Below are 16,961 nucleotides of genomic sequence, written 5' to 3'. Positions count from 1 at the left end.
AAAGAAAGAAAGAAAGAAAGAAAGAAAGAAAGAAAGAAAGAAAGAAAACTTACCCATCACCTTGACCTTACTTGCCAGAAGAAAACAGCAGGAGGGAGGATGACTTTTACTTGCCTGCTGCTTCCCAGATATCTCCCATCTAATGACCAACTTCTCTGCTCCTTATTCCCACTTCCATCTCCGATCTTCTCTCTAGCATCATTTTTCCTTCTGCCTAATATATATATTATATATCCTTTAGAAAATTATGAGGGTCTGCTTGTGAAGATCTTTCAGTTTTGATTTGCCAGAAAATATCTTTGTTTTGCCCTCATTCTTAAAAACACTTTTGGATGTGGAAGGTAGACTGCCAGTTATTTTCTTCATTTTCTTTTTTTCCCATGTATGTATGTATGTATGTTCTTGTGGGCGGGAGGGTAACATGTGTCTGGGCCCTTTTACTGTTCCCTTTCCCCACAGGGTGGACGCAGTTGTGGGCTGGGGCCTGGGGCCCGGAAGGTCCAGAAGAAGGGTGACAAGGGGCCCTTCAACATGGAGGCACTGGATGAAATCAGAATGAGATGCGTGGTCAAGTTGGAAAAGCAGGTGAGTGTGGGATGGTTTCACTGGTGTGACAGAGCTGGTGGACTGAAAAGTTTTGGAGAGCTGCAGGGACAAGCACAAGGGTAGTCTGCGCTTCTCAGAGCCATGGCCCAGAGCACCCACTGCCCAGGAGGCCTAAGCAGGGCCCAGGGGTCCCCTGCTGCCAATGCAGAGTTATTTTCTTTTAGCATAGGCATGTCCTCATCCTTGAAGGCTTATTGCCTAGACCTACCTCTGGTACCAAATGACCAGACTTCAGTATGGGAAAGAGAAGCCAGCAGAAAAGGAATTTATACAGGGACTGAAAATCATCAGGTGCATTGGAAGAATGGGTTGTAGCTTGGGCCTCCAGAAAGACTCTCCGAACACCCAGGAGTAACTGACTAGAGGAGTCCCCATTTGTGTGACACTCAGGCAGGTGTAAAGGCTCCCTTGGAACTCAGTCAAATTTGGTTGCTGAGAATCAGGACACCACCCTAACCGCCGTTGTATCTCTGTCCCCACAGCTGGGGACAAACATTGGAAAGCTGCTGCAGGAAAAACTCCATGTCTCCATAACCTTTGCCCAGAGAGGACAATGCCAACTGCAGAAATATGGCCTGTCTCACATCTGCTTTCGCAATTCTTTTTTTTTTTTAAGATTTTATTTATTTATTAGAGAGAGAGTGAGTGAACAAGCATGAGTGGTGGGGAGGGGCAGAGGGAGAGGGAGAAGCAGGCTCCACAGGGAGCTCAACAACAGGGGGACTCGATCCCAGGACCCTGGGATCATGACCTGAGCCAAATGCAGACGCTTAACCCCACTTAACCGACTGAGCCACCCAGGCACCCCTGCTTTCTCAATTCTTAAAACCTAATTTGCATAACCCAACTTCAAGGGGATCTACAAAAGGTAGCTTTTTGTTTCCCAGCGTCTTATAGTGTAGGAAGGAATTGTGGAAGGGCTCCCTGTTGTCAAATGGCATGCAAGGTAGGAGCCTGAAGTGGCCACTGGGTTTGACAATTGGAAAAGCAAGGAGGCTCTTGAGGCGACTGTGTTGGCACAGTGGAGGTGGGCACAGCCAGGCTGTATCAGGTTGAACGGCCAACAAGATGTGAGGAGCGAATTCGGTGAACGTGGATGGTTTAAGGAATCCTGTGCAGGGCAATGGAGAGAGGGGTAGTGGATAGAGGGCACTTCAGCTTCAGAGAGAGTTTTGGTTGGTTGTTTTTCTAGGAATGGTAGAGAATCAGACATGTTTATGATGAAGGGAAGGTGCCAACTGCAGAGAACAGAGGGAGCAAGGAGATACAGAACGGATGGAGAGATTGTGGCTCATGGGAGGGGATGCTTATAATGTAAGGAAAGATGCTCCTGATATTTTGCTAAGTGACAAAAGCATATAAAACAAACATTGTGTGGTTCCTTCCCTGCTTAAAAGTCTATTAGATACACTAAAAATTCTCACCGAATTGTCAAACAGCCCTCCTAGAGACCAAATTCGATTCCAGGGGTGCAAGCCACACCCCTGAGATGGAGCAGCCCAGCCAATGGCGTGGGCGTGGGCAGAGCGTGTGGGACCCTAGAGGGGCGGGATAAGAGAGGGCTCGGCTGGGATGGCGGGAAGCCGACCTACGCTCTTGTGGGCTGTATGGCCGCAGGCTGGCTTCTTCCAGAGGCCTCATGTTCAAGTCATTGTCCCAAAGGTTCCACGGTCGCCCCCCCTCCCATGCACTGAGGAGCAGCCTTCAGCAGTTCTAGAACCAGCTTCCGAGGCCTAGACGTAGCATCTTCCCATCCCATCTACCCTCAATAATTGTGGAGACACCCAAACTCCCCATAGTAGTTTGGGGCACATCCTGAAAAAGCACTGATGTGATTGCAGCACGGTCCTCTCACGTTTCCTGTTTCCCCTCAAATAATGACCCCAAGATTCTCTGACCAAGGCTGACTCCTAAGTGTGTGACTTCCTTGAAAATAAGCTGACATGGTTTAAACTAACTTCGCTTTTCACAACCCCCATCTTATCTCTCAGCATGGTTATTTCTTATGCCAACCCTCTCTCTGTATATAAATATAAAATAATTCATATATAATCTATCTGGTATTATTACTGTATATGCATCCCAAGTCTGGGACCATTTCTAATCATTATTGGCCCCAGGCTTGGGTTTTTTTTTTTTTTTCTTGTGGGGGAGGTGGTACTTAATCATGTGAATTCAGGCTGAAGAGCTATATTGAGGGTAGGCTCATGGCTACACATTCTCAGGGGAGAACCTGTGCCCTCCCTAATCTGATTAGCCTTAGATTCCAAGAAAGGCAGTTTTTCTTGAAGTCCTCTGTATTATTTATATAAAATATAAATTATATTATATTATTATAAATAATATATAATATATTTCTTGAAGTCCTCTATTATTTATATAAAATATAAATTATATTTATTATAAATTATATATTATAAATATAAATTATATTATATATATTATATATTGATTATATAAAAGCTATTATAATATAATAATATGTGAGCTGAGCAAAAGGTAAGGAATGCTAAGGCACCAGAGTAGGGGCCAAGAGAGGTATGCAGAGCCTTGAAGCCAGATTTGGACTAAGGACACATGCAAAACTGAGTGCACATGAGCATGGGTTTTTGTGATCTCTCAAGATTGGCAGGACAGAAGATAAATCCTGAAGCCCACTCGAGAGAGAGGCCTAACAGGAGACTCTCTCAAAGCTGGGACTCCAGAGGACTGCATTCTCAATATAAAGGGGACCTAGAAATAAACTATTCCATCCCCAGAGGACTGTAAGGAAAACTGTCTTCTTGGATCCTGAGGCTAATTGAATCAGGGTGCAGGTGGGGGAATCTCTGTTTCTGAGATTGTAACCACCAGCCTGCCGTCCTATAGATTTTTAGCCTGAATTCACATGATTGGGCACCACCTTCCCTAAAAGAAAACAAAAACAAAAACCTGGAGCCAATAATATGACCAAAATTGGTCCCAGATTTTGATGCCCCCAGGTACCTGCAAGTGTAAATCCTTTTCAGTGGAATTCAGAAATTTGCCCTCATCCCTGGCCTCAGATAATTCCCACAGGTTATGTCCAAGGAATAAATAAAATAAAATAATTTGGTAAACATAGAAGTAAACAGGGCATGATGAGTGAGAACCAGCAAAAACAAGACAGCAGATTCAGACCTAAAAGGCTTTAGATGTTGGCATTATCAGATATGGTATATCAAATAAGTATGCTTAATGTAATATAAAAATAAAAGAGGCTTAGGGGCACCTGGGTGGCTCAGTCACTGAGCGCCTGCCTTCAGCTCAGGTCATGATCCCTGGGTCCTGGGATCGAGCCCTGCATTGGGTTCCCTGCTCAGCGGGAAGCCTGCTTCTCCCTCTCCCTCTCCCACCCCCCCTGCTTGTGTTCCTGCTCTCACTGTATCTCTCTCTGCCAAATAAATAAATAAAATCTTAAAAAAAAATAAAAATAAAAAAATAAAAGAGGCTTGAAAATATGACAAAAGAGCCACAAATGTGGAAAAAAATCAAACAACTCATAGGAAAGAAAAATATAAAATTGAAATGTAAAACTCAATAGGTTTTAAAAAAAGATTTTATTTATTTATTTGAGAGAACAGAGAGCATGCACGAGTTGGGGGGAGGAGATGAGGGGGAGGGAGAAGCAGGCTCCCGGCTGAGTAGGGAGCCTGATGCAGGACTCGATCCCAGGACCCTGAGATTGTGACCTGAGCTGAAGGCAGATGCTTAACAGACTGAGCCACCCAGGCGCCCCTCAATAGACAGGTTTAACAGCTGGCTAACTGCAGCTGAAAGGATGATTAGGGATGTGGAAGATAGAACAGAAGAAATTAGTTGAAATATAGCCCAGACAGACAAAGACATAGAAAATATAAAGTAAAAGTTAAAATGACACGGAAGATAGACCAACAAGGTCTACCATACATTTAATCATACTTCCAGAGGGAGAATAAATAAAAAAGAGAGAAGAGGTAATATTTGAAAAAAAACAATGGAAGATTACTTTCTATAGATGGAAAAGGACCCTTATCCACATAGTCAGGAAGCCAAAAAGTTTCCAATTATGCTAAAAAGAAATGGACACCCCGAATCATAACATGGTGAAAGCAGAGAACATAATGTCTTGAATATTAGAGTACTGGCCACCACCGGCAGCCCTGAGGTGCCCCGTCCCTGGATGAACTGCTGTCGAAGAGCGATGCCAAGAAGACCGAGGTGGAGCTGCAGGAGGGAGATGATGAGGAGCTAGATGAGATCCTGTTGGAGAGACTGTGGGGACTAACAGAGATCTTCCCAGAGAGGGTCCCGTCTGGGGCTGGAGCCGCTTTTGATCTCCGTCTTTGTGGCTCAAAGACCACCGAGATTTCCCAGGGCAGCCTTGTGGATTGGGACCACCTCCTCCCTGTTGTCCTTGAGACTGAGAAGTTGCAAATGGAGCGACAGCTACAGCAACGGCAGATACTTCGTAGTGCCTGACATAGGGTTCTCAGGAGGCGTGCCAGGGGCTACACCTTCACTTCCTGGAAAGATCTAGATTGTTACTCTACAACTTGTCTTGGTGGGACAAGTTTGAAAATTCAACAGTGTTGGAACTGCTGATTATTTGGATTTTTTTTTTTTTTAACTTTGGCACATTGATCTATGGACACCTGCCGTGGAGCATTCTCCCCAGTGTCTCACAGAGATCCCCCACCTTGCAGCTGTGCCCTCCACGCTGTCCCATTTCTGCCGTCCTCACTCTGATGCCAGAGTGCAGCAATGCCGACGGTTCCTCCAGCTCTGGCCATCCCACCCTTTGACTAAGTAACTCGTGATGGGAGGGTCGCCTCACCGTCCCATTGTGGCATGGGAACTGATGCGTGTTGATCAAAAAAATTAAATTCTTCAACCATAAAGCATTAGTCAAAGAAGAAATTACAATGGAATTTTTACCAACTAGGGTCCTTGGGTTCTCCGAGCAATAGAAATTTACTAGAGTCAAGTTTACCAGAGGCAAAAGGAAGTTCCAGGCAAGGCTTTTATGGGGGTTTATGGGAGACAGCACAAAGGAAAGTGTTTTTCATGCCAGCCCTCCAAACAAAAGCAGGGGAAAGTTTTTAAAGAGATTGTGGCAGGAAAGGAGTGACGTCTGAGTATGCAGGGTGGAGAGAGACAGGAAGCCATGTGCGCGGACGCAACGGACGAGACATGCTTCCTTATGCTATGCATGTCTCATTAGTATGTGAAATCTGTACCCCCGGGTGTGGTTTTTAGTATTATAACGAGGGGAAAGGTCAGTGATAGGCTAGCGCTGGGGTGCATCCTGGCGCAGACTAGTTTGAACCCTTCCTTTGGTAGGCATCCTGCTTCTGCATTCCTGCAAGATATGCTAGTCAAGAGGCATAGGGCTTCAGCTATCAAGGAACAGTGGATTTTCTAGTCAGGATGGAGGGGACTCCAGTCCAGTCCCTGCTCTGTCCCAGAATTAGAAAAGACTTATAACCAAAGGTGATGAAAATATGAAAAGCTTATGTAGCATAACTTGTGGGATGCAGTTAATACAGTATTTAAAGGGATAAAGAAGATGTGGTGTATATATATATATATATATGTATACATATATATATACGCAAAAATGTATTATCTTAAATATGAAGGGGTTCAAAAGTTAATGAGCTCAAAAGTTAAAGGCTCAAAATTAATGAGCTAAGTGTCCATATCAAAATGTTTGAAATAAAACAGCAAAATAATACTCCAAAAAAAGTAAATGGAAGGAAAAAATACAGCTAAGAAAAATTAATTAAAAGGAGATGATCAAAGCCAGAAGTCAATTTTTCTTTTTTCTTTTTTTTCCTTTTAAGATTTTATTTATTTATTTGACAGAGAGAGCACAAGCAGGGGGAGCTGCAGGCAGAGGCAGAGGGAGAAGCAGGCTCCCCGCTGGGCAGGGAGCCTGATGAGGGACTTGATCCCAGGACCCTGGGATCATGACTTGAGGCGAAGGCAGCCGCTTAACTGACTGAGCCACCCAGGTGCCCGCAATTTTTCAAAAAGATGCATAAAGTTGACAAAATGCTGGTGAAAAGGATCAAGAAACAAAAAGAAAGCATAAGAAACCAACATTATAGGAATAGAAATGAGTTAAGAATACAAGCCACAATTTGGAAAAGGATATTTGTCATGCAGGTAATATAAAGAATATATAAAGAATTCCTACACAGAGTAAGAAAAATGGCCAGAAGGAATCCCACGGAAGAAACAAAAATGTTCCACAAGCATTTGAAAAGGTGTTTGACCACATAAGTGATCAGGGAAATGCATGTAAATATCCCCAAGATTCACAAAATCAAATGTTAGAGAATCCCAAGCATAAATCAGCATATGAAGCAGTGGACACTGTAATATCTGCTGTTTGGCAGGACCTTTGGAAAACTGTTGGGCATTGTTTAATGAAGTTAAGATTATGCATGCCCAAGACTCAGGGATTCCATTTCTAGGTATGTAGTTCAGAGAACTCTTGTATAAGAATGTTACAGCAGCATTCTTAGGAATAGAAAAATTTGTCAACACCTGGAGATGCTCTAGTAGATAAACAACAGTCAGAACGATAAATAAATTTTAGTATATTCATCCAGGGGAATACCACAGAGCAATGAAGAGGGACTGCAGCTGCAGGGAACAGCATGAATACCATCACCAGAATCTTGAATAAAAGACACAAGTCACTGGTAGGTTACATGAAGAATTATCCCATTGATCTAAACTTCAAACACAGGGGCGCCTGGGTGGCTCGGTTGGTTAAGTGTCTGCCTTCGGCTCAGGTCATGATCTCAGGGTCCTGGGATCGAGTCCCGCATCGGGCTCCCTGCTCAGCGAGGAGTCTGCTTCTCCCTCTCCCTCTACAGCTCCCCCTGCTTGTGCTCTCTTGCTCTCTCTCTCTGTCAAATAAATAAATAAAATCTTAAAAAAATAAAAAATAAATAAAATTCAAACACAGAAGGGTGCCTGGGTGGCACAGTCGGTTAAGCGTTGGACTCTTGGTTTCAGCTCAGCTTGTGATCTTGGGTCATGAGACTGAGCCCCACGTCAGGCTCCACACTCAGTGTGGAGTCTTCTTGAGACACTCTCCCTCTACCCCTCCCCCCACTCTCTCTCTCTCTCAAATAAATAAATAAATCTTTTACAAAAATAAATAATAAAATTCAGACACAGTTATAAACCCTGAATTATCTAGAGTGTGATGGTCAGGTTTTTTTTGTCAACTTGACTAAGCGATAGTCCCCAGTTAATCAAACTTAATCTAAATGTTGCTGTGAAGGTATTTTGTAGATGCAATGCAAGTCCACAATCAGTTGACTTTATTTTTTTTTTAAAGATTTTATTTATTTATTTATTTGAGAGAGATAGCAACAGAGAGCATGAGCGGGGAGGGGAGGGAGAAGCAGACTCTCCTTGAGCAAGGAGCCCAACGCGGGGCTTGATCCCAGGACGCTGGGATCATGACCTGAGCTGAAGGCAGATGCTTAACCAACTGAGCCACTCAGGTGCCCCTCAGCTGACTTTAAATAAGGGAGGTTATTCTAGATAATCTGGGTAGACCTGATAGAATCGGTTGAAAGGACTTTAGAACGAACCAAGATGTTCCTGAATAAGAAACTTCCCTCTGTGGACTGCAGCTTCATCTCCTGCCCCAGAGTGGCCTGCCCTCCCTAATGCCCTATAGATTTTAGATTTGCCTACCGAGCCCCCCAAATGCATAAGCCAGTTCCTTGCAATAAATCTTAATGTATATCTCCTATGGTTTGGTTTCTCTTTCTCTGGCTGAATCCTGACTAATACAGACTTTATAACTGTAAGTGGTTCTAGAGGAACAGAATCTCATGAGTTTTCTGAATAGAGGTTCTGGGTTTTCTGGAATTGGTTCTCTAGACTGATTAGATTTAAAGGCACTATTTCGAGTGGCGAAGAGAGCACTGGTAGTCCATGGAGTGATGTGGCATTTGAGATACCCCAGGCAAGGTTTTCGGTGACCATGTATATGATGCCTTTGCTGGGCTTCAAATTCCCAGCGCAAGGTCCTCATAAAATGACCTGTGTGTGCCCCGAAGGAGACCCTTCTCTCTTGTTACTTGCAGGGCTGAAATTGCTGGAAACCAAACTCAATCTCATTGTGTAAGCTGCTAAATTACAATGCATTTTGAATCCCAGCCTGGAAGGAAAGTTAAAGTGAGGGCATGTGAGTGGGCGCAGAGGTGCAAGCCCCTGACTCTCAGGGTCCCCAACAGACCGGTTCAGCCACTCACTGCTGACAAAGTCCAAAGGCAGAGAGACAAGTGGTGGTGAAACAGGAAAGGAATTTATTTCAGGGAGGCCAACACCGGGAAGACATGGGACTATGCAGGTGGGCAGGAAAGGTCAGGTCGGCCATTGCCTTGGGGTCAGTCCCACGGGGCTTGCTGGCTCAGGGCAGTCCTAATTGCTTGAAGGGGTAAGTTTGGTTCCCCTCAGGGGATGCTTTGCCTGCAGGGTCTTTTGCCTGAGTTAAGAGGTAAGCTGGAAAGAAGAATTTAATCAGTGATCAAGTACAGACTAAGGCCAAAATGGAGGAAATTGAAGTCCTCTTTCAGGCGTTCCTTGGGGAGGAATAGGATCCTTGCTTGCATCCCAGCACCAAGTGTAGCCTCATCTTATCTCCCTAAAAGTCAGGATATTCCTTCACTGGCTCTGGAAAAAGAATCTGTATAATTCAGTCCAAAAGCTCGAGCAGAGACTGCAAAAGTTATCTTTCAAACTTCTTGAGGTATTAGTATCAAGATGGCTCCTTGTCAGCATCTGCTGGATTCCTGTCGTGTTGCTTCACTCTCTCTCATCTCCGCTGCTATGACATATTCCACCTGAGAACAACGGCTGTTTAAGGTCAGTCTTTAAAATATCAAAGTCAGGAAACAGTCACCATATGTATTCTTGGAGGAGAGTCAAACTTGTTTTTCTGTTCACCAGAGATGATACGAGGGTGTTGATATCTGGGATATAGGTCCGTCATGCAATGGGCTCCGATTCCTACTGATCTTTGAGTCTGGAGGGGGGCGGTTAAGAATCCCCATGATGAAGAAGTGTCTTCGTGTGCTCAGGCTGCTATCACAGAATATCACAGACTGGGTGGCTTATTTCTCAGAGATCTGAAGCTGGAAGTCCAAGATAAGGCGCCGGCATGGTGAGGGCCCTCTTCCTGGCACAGAGCCAATACCTTCCCACTCTGTCCTCACAGGATGGGAGGGATGAGGGAGTTCTGTGGGGCCTTTTTTATAAGAACACTAATCCCATTCATGAGGGCTCCACCCAGAAAGTCTCCCTCCCAAAGGCCTCCCCTTTCTCACACCATCACATCCGTCATTAGGATTTCAACATCTTAATGGGATGGGGTACACACGTTCTGACCATAGCAGTAATTTCTCATCACCTTCCACAGGTAAATTTCAGGGTGTGTGAAGGTTGGAGGGAGTGACTGGAGACAGTGGGGTCAAATGTAGTTTATTTTTGCGGGGAAATGGATGGAATGCATTGAGGTCCCAAATTTTCAGAAGTGCAAGAGACAGGCTGCCATGCTTGCCTGTGGACAGGAGCTGGTGAACAGGATGGGGCTGTGAGACCTGTATTTGGAGGCCATCCTAAATCCTATTTGCAGATGTCATATTTAGACACTAGCAAATACGTTAGCAAGTAACTAGGTCACTCAACAGAGGCCTCAGTTTCCCTATATGTAAGATGGAGATAGTAAAGGACTCCTGGGTGGCTCAGTCGGTTAAGCATCTGCCTTTGACTCAGGTGATAATCCCAGGGTCCTGGGATCGAGTCCCGCATCGAGCCTGCTTCTCCCTCTGCCTACTGCTCCCCCCTGCTTGTGCTCTCTCTCTCTCTCTTTCTGTTTCTCTCTGTCTTTCTGACAAACAAGTAAATAAAATCTTTTTTAAAAATGGCGATAGTAAGACCCACGGCCCCAGAATGTAGAAAGGATGAAATGAGATACATACATGAAGTTCTGCTACGTAGTGGGCACTTATAAATAGCAGCTCTTATTGTATGTAGAGTTTTGAGTTTGTTCAGACAACTGAACATATTATGATTCATCTTATAACAACTAACAAATGCTGTCCTCAGCAGATGCAGGTCCGTGGAACCAGAACAGCATCTGTAGCGGACTGAGAAGCCATTCTAGGCTCTTGGCGTGGGGTCTTGGCTAGCAGTTTGATCTGAAGATGGCACTCCGGGCGCTGTGGGGCAGCCTCAGCCTGCTCCGCCTGGTGTGGTGCCTCCTGCCACAGACAGGCTACGTGCACCCAGATGAGTTCTTCCAATCACCTGAGGTCATGGCAGGTAAATTCCCTACGTGCGGTTAAGTTAAGCTGCAGCAAAGTCTGGACTGTTGCTGTTTGAATGTTCAGGGGGAGGGAGAAACTATGTCTGTGTGACTGAGCAGTAAATCCATGTGCCTCTCTGGAATAAGAACTTCGGAGGGGGATTTCACATCTCCTTCCTGACCGGTGACATTGACCTTCTGGATGATACTAATGAAATGCCAGCCTCTTTAATGTTTTCCTGCTTGGACCAACAGTGCAAGTTATTCATAGTGAAAGCTGTTTCGGACTACTCAGTGGAGAGATTTTAGAGTTGGGCTTCCTGGGTGCTTGGGAAGCTTACACAGGGCTGTGGTCTGAGATACTGAAACTTTTCTTCTCTAGTTTCATCTGAGGGGTAAGGGAATCCAGGCCTGGAATGCTCACTTGTTAGAATTTATCTGCAGAGGGGTGTAGGATACATCATGAGAATGATTGCCAGGGACTGTGAGGCTTTTCAGATGCCGTGGGCACATGGCTTCCTCCTCATGGTTCAAAATGGCTGCTTGAGCTCCAGCCATCAAGTCTAAAATGAAGTCTTTCCAGCCACTGGAGAGGAGATGGGCATGCCTGCTCTCTTTAAGGGCATATATATTTTTTTTAAGATTTATTTTTAAGTAATCTCTGTACCCAACATAGGGCTCAAACTTACAACCCCAAGATCAAGAGTCACGTGCTCCTCCGACTGAGCAAGCCAGACACCTCTTTAAGGGCATATTTTAAATGTCACATACTTTTTGCTCATTTCCATCCTGATGGTCAGAATGTATTACGTGAACACACCTAGCTGTGAAGGAAGCTGAAAAATAGTCTTTATATCTGACCAGATGCCCAGCTAAAGAGACTAAGGAAGGAAGGAAGCAATGGATATTGAGGAGACATGCAGCTGGCCCTGCCATAGGGCTCACAGCTGGATTTGTTTCTTCAGGTGAAAGGTCCAGTCTTTGCCACAGTTTTTTTAACCTGAGCCAGTTAAAAAAAAAAAAACAGCCAGACTGATCTGACCTTGATTTTGTTTCCCTTTGACCTTCCTTTTTTTAAGGTATTTATTTATTTATTATTTATTTATTTTAGCCACAGGGGACAGAGGGAGAGAGAGAGAATTTCAAGCAGACTACCCGCTGAGCTTGGAGCCTCAAGCAGGGCTGGATCTCAGGACCCTGAGATCATGACTTGAACCCAAATCAAGAGTCATATTCTTAACCGACTAAGGCACCCAGGCGCCGCTGCCTTTCACATTCTGACATGGAAAGAGAAGACAGCAAAGAGGCTGTAGGAATAAATAGAAGTCAAGAGCCCCAAACAGCCAGCAATGTTATCAAGCCTGAGATATGGGGCTTGGAGCTGAGATGCAGAAATTAAGAGCTGGGTTTGCTCACCCCCACCCCTCAGAGCTCTGAGACACTGCGGGACAGGGGCCCAGACCAGCCCCAGGAAGCCAAGCAGGTTTTTAATTACATGAGTACTGCTTGAATATGTTCTTCTAAACATCTTAAGTATCACAGACAACACCAAAGTCTCTTCTGACCATAACCGTAATCGCTCGTTCCCCTCCCCGGTCTCACGCGCCTGTCGTGAATAACAACCATCATCACAGGGATGGGTTTTTGACTCTGACTTTGGAGGCTTTAGCACTCCACAGAGAGGACTGGAGCCTCCCCCTGCCCCTCCCCCCACACACCTGGCCCAGGGCACACAGTCCCCTCACTTCCCAGGCGTGCTTCCCCTGGGCCCCCTCTACAGGGAGACCTTGGAAGGGCTGAGCTCTCCTATATTCATTTCTATTGCTGTCTAACAAATCAGAGGTTAGGTATGCGCTCTCTGCTCAGGGTGTCACAGGGTTGAAATCAAGGTCTGGGCTGTGCTGAGTACTTGTCCGGAAGCTGTGGGGGAGAACCTGTTCAAAGCTCATTCTCGTCTGTTGGACAGATTCGGTTTATTGCTGCTGTGGACCTAGAGGCCACTCACCATCCTTGCCAGGGGTCCCTCCACCTTTGAGCCAGCAACATGCATCAAGTCCTCATGGTTTGAATCTCTGACGTCCTCTTCTGCCACCAGCTGAAAAAATTCTCCGCTTTTAAAGGGCTCGTGTGGTTACATCAGGCCCACACTGGTTTACCCCCTATCTAATGGTCGCTGTCCTCTGCCACATAACCTAAGCACCGGAGTAAAACCCATCGTCTCCAGAGTCCCGGGGATTGTGCGGGGCACATTCACGAGGGGGTGGGAGCATCTTGGGGCCGTATCCCCTGCGCTTGGACCTGGCTCACCTCTGCTTCTCTGTCCGCAGAGGACATCCTGGGCATCGAAGCTGCACGGCCTTGGGAATTCCACCCCAGCAGCTCCTGCCGCACGGTGCTCTTCCCACTGCTGACCTCCGGCTCCACCTTCTGGCTGCTCAGGCTCTGGGAACAGTGGGGACCGTGGCCGGGCCCAGTGAGTGGCTACGTGCTGCTGGTGGGGCCCCGACTCCTCCTCACTGCCCTCTCCTTCGCCCTGGACTTGGCCGTGTACCGCCTGGCCCCGCTGTGGGGGGCGGAGCGCTGGAACGCCCTGGTCCTGCTGTCTGGCTCCTACGTCACCCTGGTCTTCTACACGAGGACCTTCTCCAACGCCATCGAGGGACTGCTCTTCGCCGGGCTGCTGGTGCTGGTGTCCCCCCGGTTAGCTTGGAGCCCCACACGCAGGAAGCCTGCTCCGGGCCCGTGGGCACACAGCTGGCTTCTTGGGGGCATCGTGGCTGCTGGCTTCTTCAACCGGCCCACGTTTCTGGCCTTTGCTCTGGTCCCACTCTTCCTCTGGAGCACCTGTGGGGCCGCAGACCCTGGCTTCAGGTCGCTGGCGAAGGAGGCCCTGGCACTGCTCCCCGGGGCGAGCCTCGTGGCGGCGGTGTTTGTGGCTGTGGACAGCTGGTATTTCTCCAGTCCCTCTAGATCCAGTACCCTTGTTCTTACACCTGCCAACTTCTTGTACTACAACCTGGATCCTCAGAACCTGGCGAGGCACGGCACACATTTGCGGCTCACTCACCTGGCAGTCAATGGTTTCCTGCTCTTCGGGATGCTGCATGCCCGGGCCTTGCGTGCGGCGTGGCAACAGCTGCAAGCCTGCCTCCAGGCCTTTGCACAAATGCGCTTCCGGAGGGCTCTGGGGGGCCGGAGCCTGCTGTCTGGCCCCGGGTCTCACCTCCTGCTCCTCTACTTCACGCCCCTGGCCCTGCTCTCTGCCTTTAGCCACCAGGAGGCTCGGTTCCTGATCCCCCTCCTGGTCCCCCTCGTCCTGCTTTGTAGTCCACAGACCCAGCCTGTGCCCTGCAAGGGCTCCCTGGTCCTCTTCAATGTCCTGGGTGCCCTTTTCTTTGGCTGCCTGCATCAGGGGGGCCTAGTGCCCAGCCTGGGGCACCTGGAGCAGGTGGTTCATGCACCTGCGCCCCCCAGCCTACCCACCCACTACACACTCCTCTTCACCCACACCTACATGCCCCCCCGGCACCTTCTCCACCTCCCGGGCCTGGGCTCACCCGTGGAGGTGGTGGACATGGGCGGGACCGAGGACTGGGTCCTGTGCCGAGCCCTGAACAACTTCACCAGACAACCAGCCTGCCAGGTAGCTGGTGGGCCGTGGCTCTGCCGCCTTTTTGTGGTGACCCCTGGCACCGCCAGGCCTGCCATGGAGAAGTGCCACTTCCCTCTCAAGAGTGAGACACTCCTGTTTCCCCACGTGACCCTGGAAGACCCACCAGCCCTGTCCTCACTGCTGAGTGGGGCTTGGAGGGACCATCTCAGCCTCCACATCTTGGAACTAGGGGAGAAGCCTGACAATGTCACCAAAAAGCCGCCGCCCATGATTCAGCCATAGGTGAAGGCACCACTCCACCTTCTCTGTGGGTGGCTGGGCTGGAGCAGAGCCCTGGTTCTCTTCCTTTCCTTTCCCTTCCGGAATTCCCACTACTGCCTCCCCTGTGCATGGGCTTTGGCTGCTCCGCCTTCTGGGTAAGCTGGCACCCTTTTCCCCTTAAAGACCAAAGATCTGGCCAGGTCCCCAAAGAAGCTGGTGTAACCAGTGTCTGGTGAACAGCCTCATGTCTGTTCCTGCCCTATCCCTTCTAGCCCCTGTGATGTTCTGGTATATAAGAGCACCTGGTTATGAAAAGAGAGAGATCTGCTAATGACATTTCTGAATGACCTCTCTCAAACCTTCCAGGATGCCTTACCTCTTGCTGTCATGATAACCCTCCGGCTTCCTGGGTCACCAGGAAGGAGGCAGTGTGGTGATACAGAGAGAGCAGGCAGCTCTGACTGGAGAGACCTGAGGTCCAGTCCCTGGTCTGCCTGCCACTCCCTGGCTGTGTGATCTTAAGAAAGCCCCTTCCCCTCACCTAGCTTCAGTTCCCAATCTCTCCAGTGGATAAAAGCATCTAAGAGGTGTCTGCCAGCTAACACTGCGTCATGCCCTGGTCTGCAGCACATGTACCCTGGCTAAACAGGCATATCTGTCCCAAAGCTCCTTAAGCAGCATGGGTGTGGTACTCTGGTGCCTGTTAATCTCAGCGTTTGGTTATTACCAAAACAAGTAGTTCTGGAACTTTTCTCCCCATCCTCTTCTACGCCTGTCCCCGAGAGAGGCGGTGGGACCTTTCTGCATCTCACCCTTTAAGGGTCATTCTCTGGGACTGGGGAACCCAGATGTTCTCCCTCCTCAGCCTGCGCAAGTGGGAATGGAGAACAAACAATGCTGTTAGTAGCTGGCTGCACTTGAGAACTCTCTGGTGCCCCCAGAGACTGCTTCAGTGCGATCTGGTCACTGTCTAAGCTCAAAGCCCTGGTCAGAAACCTCTTCACAGGATGGAGCGGAGCACCTGCTGCTCTAGTGAAAGCCATCACAGCCCCAGGCGCAGGGCTCCCCACACCTAGGGGCACCGCTGCCAATCCACTGGGAAGGTGAGGAGCCGCGGCGCTCAACCTGTCCTCACCCCCCCTCCTCAAATCCCTCCCGCCTCCTGCGAATAAGTGGCATGCAGCCCACAGAAATCGGCGGAGAGCTGGAGACCAAACCAATACTAATGACCAAGCCTGAGCACTCTTCTAGTCCTGCCTTCTGCTGGCTGAGGTTTGGGTCAACTCGGAGCAACGGCGCCCAGTCGTGCTGCTCTGGGGCAGCTGCTCGTCTTGGCACCACGCCCTCCTCGGGACTCCAGCCCTGAGCAAGAGCAGAGTCAGTGATATGCCCGTCAGGGCTCAGCAGCCCACTCTCTGGGGGCAGAAAAGCCCCCATGCGTAGCATTGGCCGATTCCCGTGGCATAAATACTCCCACCTTGGCTGATTTCAAACTACCAAAATGATGCTACTGAACTCCAAGTTGGGAGGAGATGCCAAAGATCTGCTCTCAGGAGCCAGTAGATGTTGGCTCCAGCAAACTACTGGACATTTCCCTCTTTTAAATTCCGTAGTACCCATTCATGTCAATGCATTGCTCTTGTGGTTTATGTTTCTATGAACCTCTGATTTGTCTTCCTATCCCTAGAGCTTAGCATCATCTCTGGCACACAGTAAACACTTACTGTTTACTTTGCAGCCAAAGATGGCTTTTCTGCCCAAGTGCCATCTTGGAGACACCCCAGACTCTAGGATCCCAAAACTTCTTGAGACTTTTGCCTCTTCTCTCCCCCAGTTGCATCCACAATCTCAGAATTCCCTGGAGGAATTCCAGGGACTTGGTTGTAGTAGTCCATGTAGATTGTTGGTCTGGCCTCTAATAAATTTGTCCATAAAGTGTTGATATCTAGGTCTATGTAGTATCAAGGGGTGAATCAGAATTGCCCTGCAAGATAGCAGGGTAAGTTGCTTCCCTGCTTTGCTTTCTGGCAGAACTTAGAAAAGCTTGAAAAGCTTGCTGGGGAGATTGCCACTGGGGGTGGTGGGAAGAATGTGATGTTTCTCTTTAGTAAGAGGGTAACTGGTGGGATGGCAAGCCAGTGG

The 16,961-nt window shown here is 48.0% G+C and overlaps 1 protein-coding gene across 9 annotated transcripts in view; it reads left to right on the top strand.

Moving 5' to 3' along the window:
• PIGZ (phosphatidylinositol glycan anchor biosynthesis class Z) overlaps positions 1-16,823 on the top strand; it is a 21,870-nt gene extending 5,047 nt beyond the window's left edge. For 5 of the 9 annotated variants that reach the window (XM_073895164.1, XM_073895150.1, XM_073895171.1 and 2 more), the window contains 3 exons: positions 460-585; positions 10,747-10,962; positions 13,273-16,822. In XM_073895164.1, the coding sequence (XP_073751265.1) occupies positions 10,845-10,962; positions 13,273-14,840 (1,686 nt within the window). In that variant the 5' untranslated portion in view covers positions 460-585; positions 10,747-10,844 and the 3' untranslated portion in view covers positions 14,841-16,822. Of the gene's footprint in view, positions 1-6; positions 342-459; positions 586-10,746; positions 10,963-13,272 lie in introns of those variants that run through there. The other 4 variants (XM_073895159.1, XM_073895146.1, XM_073895167.1 and 1 more) reach the window with 3 other exon arrangements.
• Positions 16,824-16,961: the final 138 nt, after the last annotated feature.

This window comes from Callorhinus ursinus, unplaced genomic scaffold, assembly GCF_003265705.2.
Source record: "Callorhinus ursinus isolate GAN/ISIS: 27379988/994484 unplaced genomic scaffold, GSC_fseal_2.0 scaffold1, whole genome shotgun sequence".
NCBI lineage: Eukaryota > Metazoa > Chordata > Mammalia > Carnivora > Otariidae > Callorhinus > Callorhinus ursinus.
This window is presented reverse-complemented; position numbering and strand designations above follow the sequence as displayed.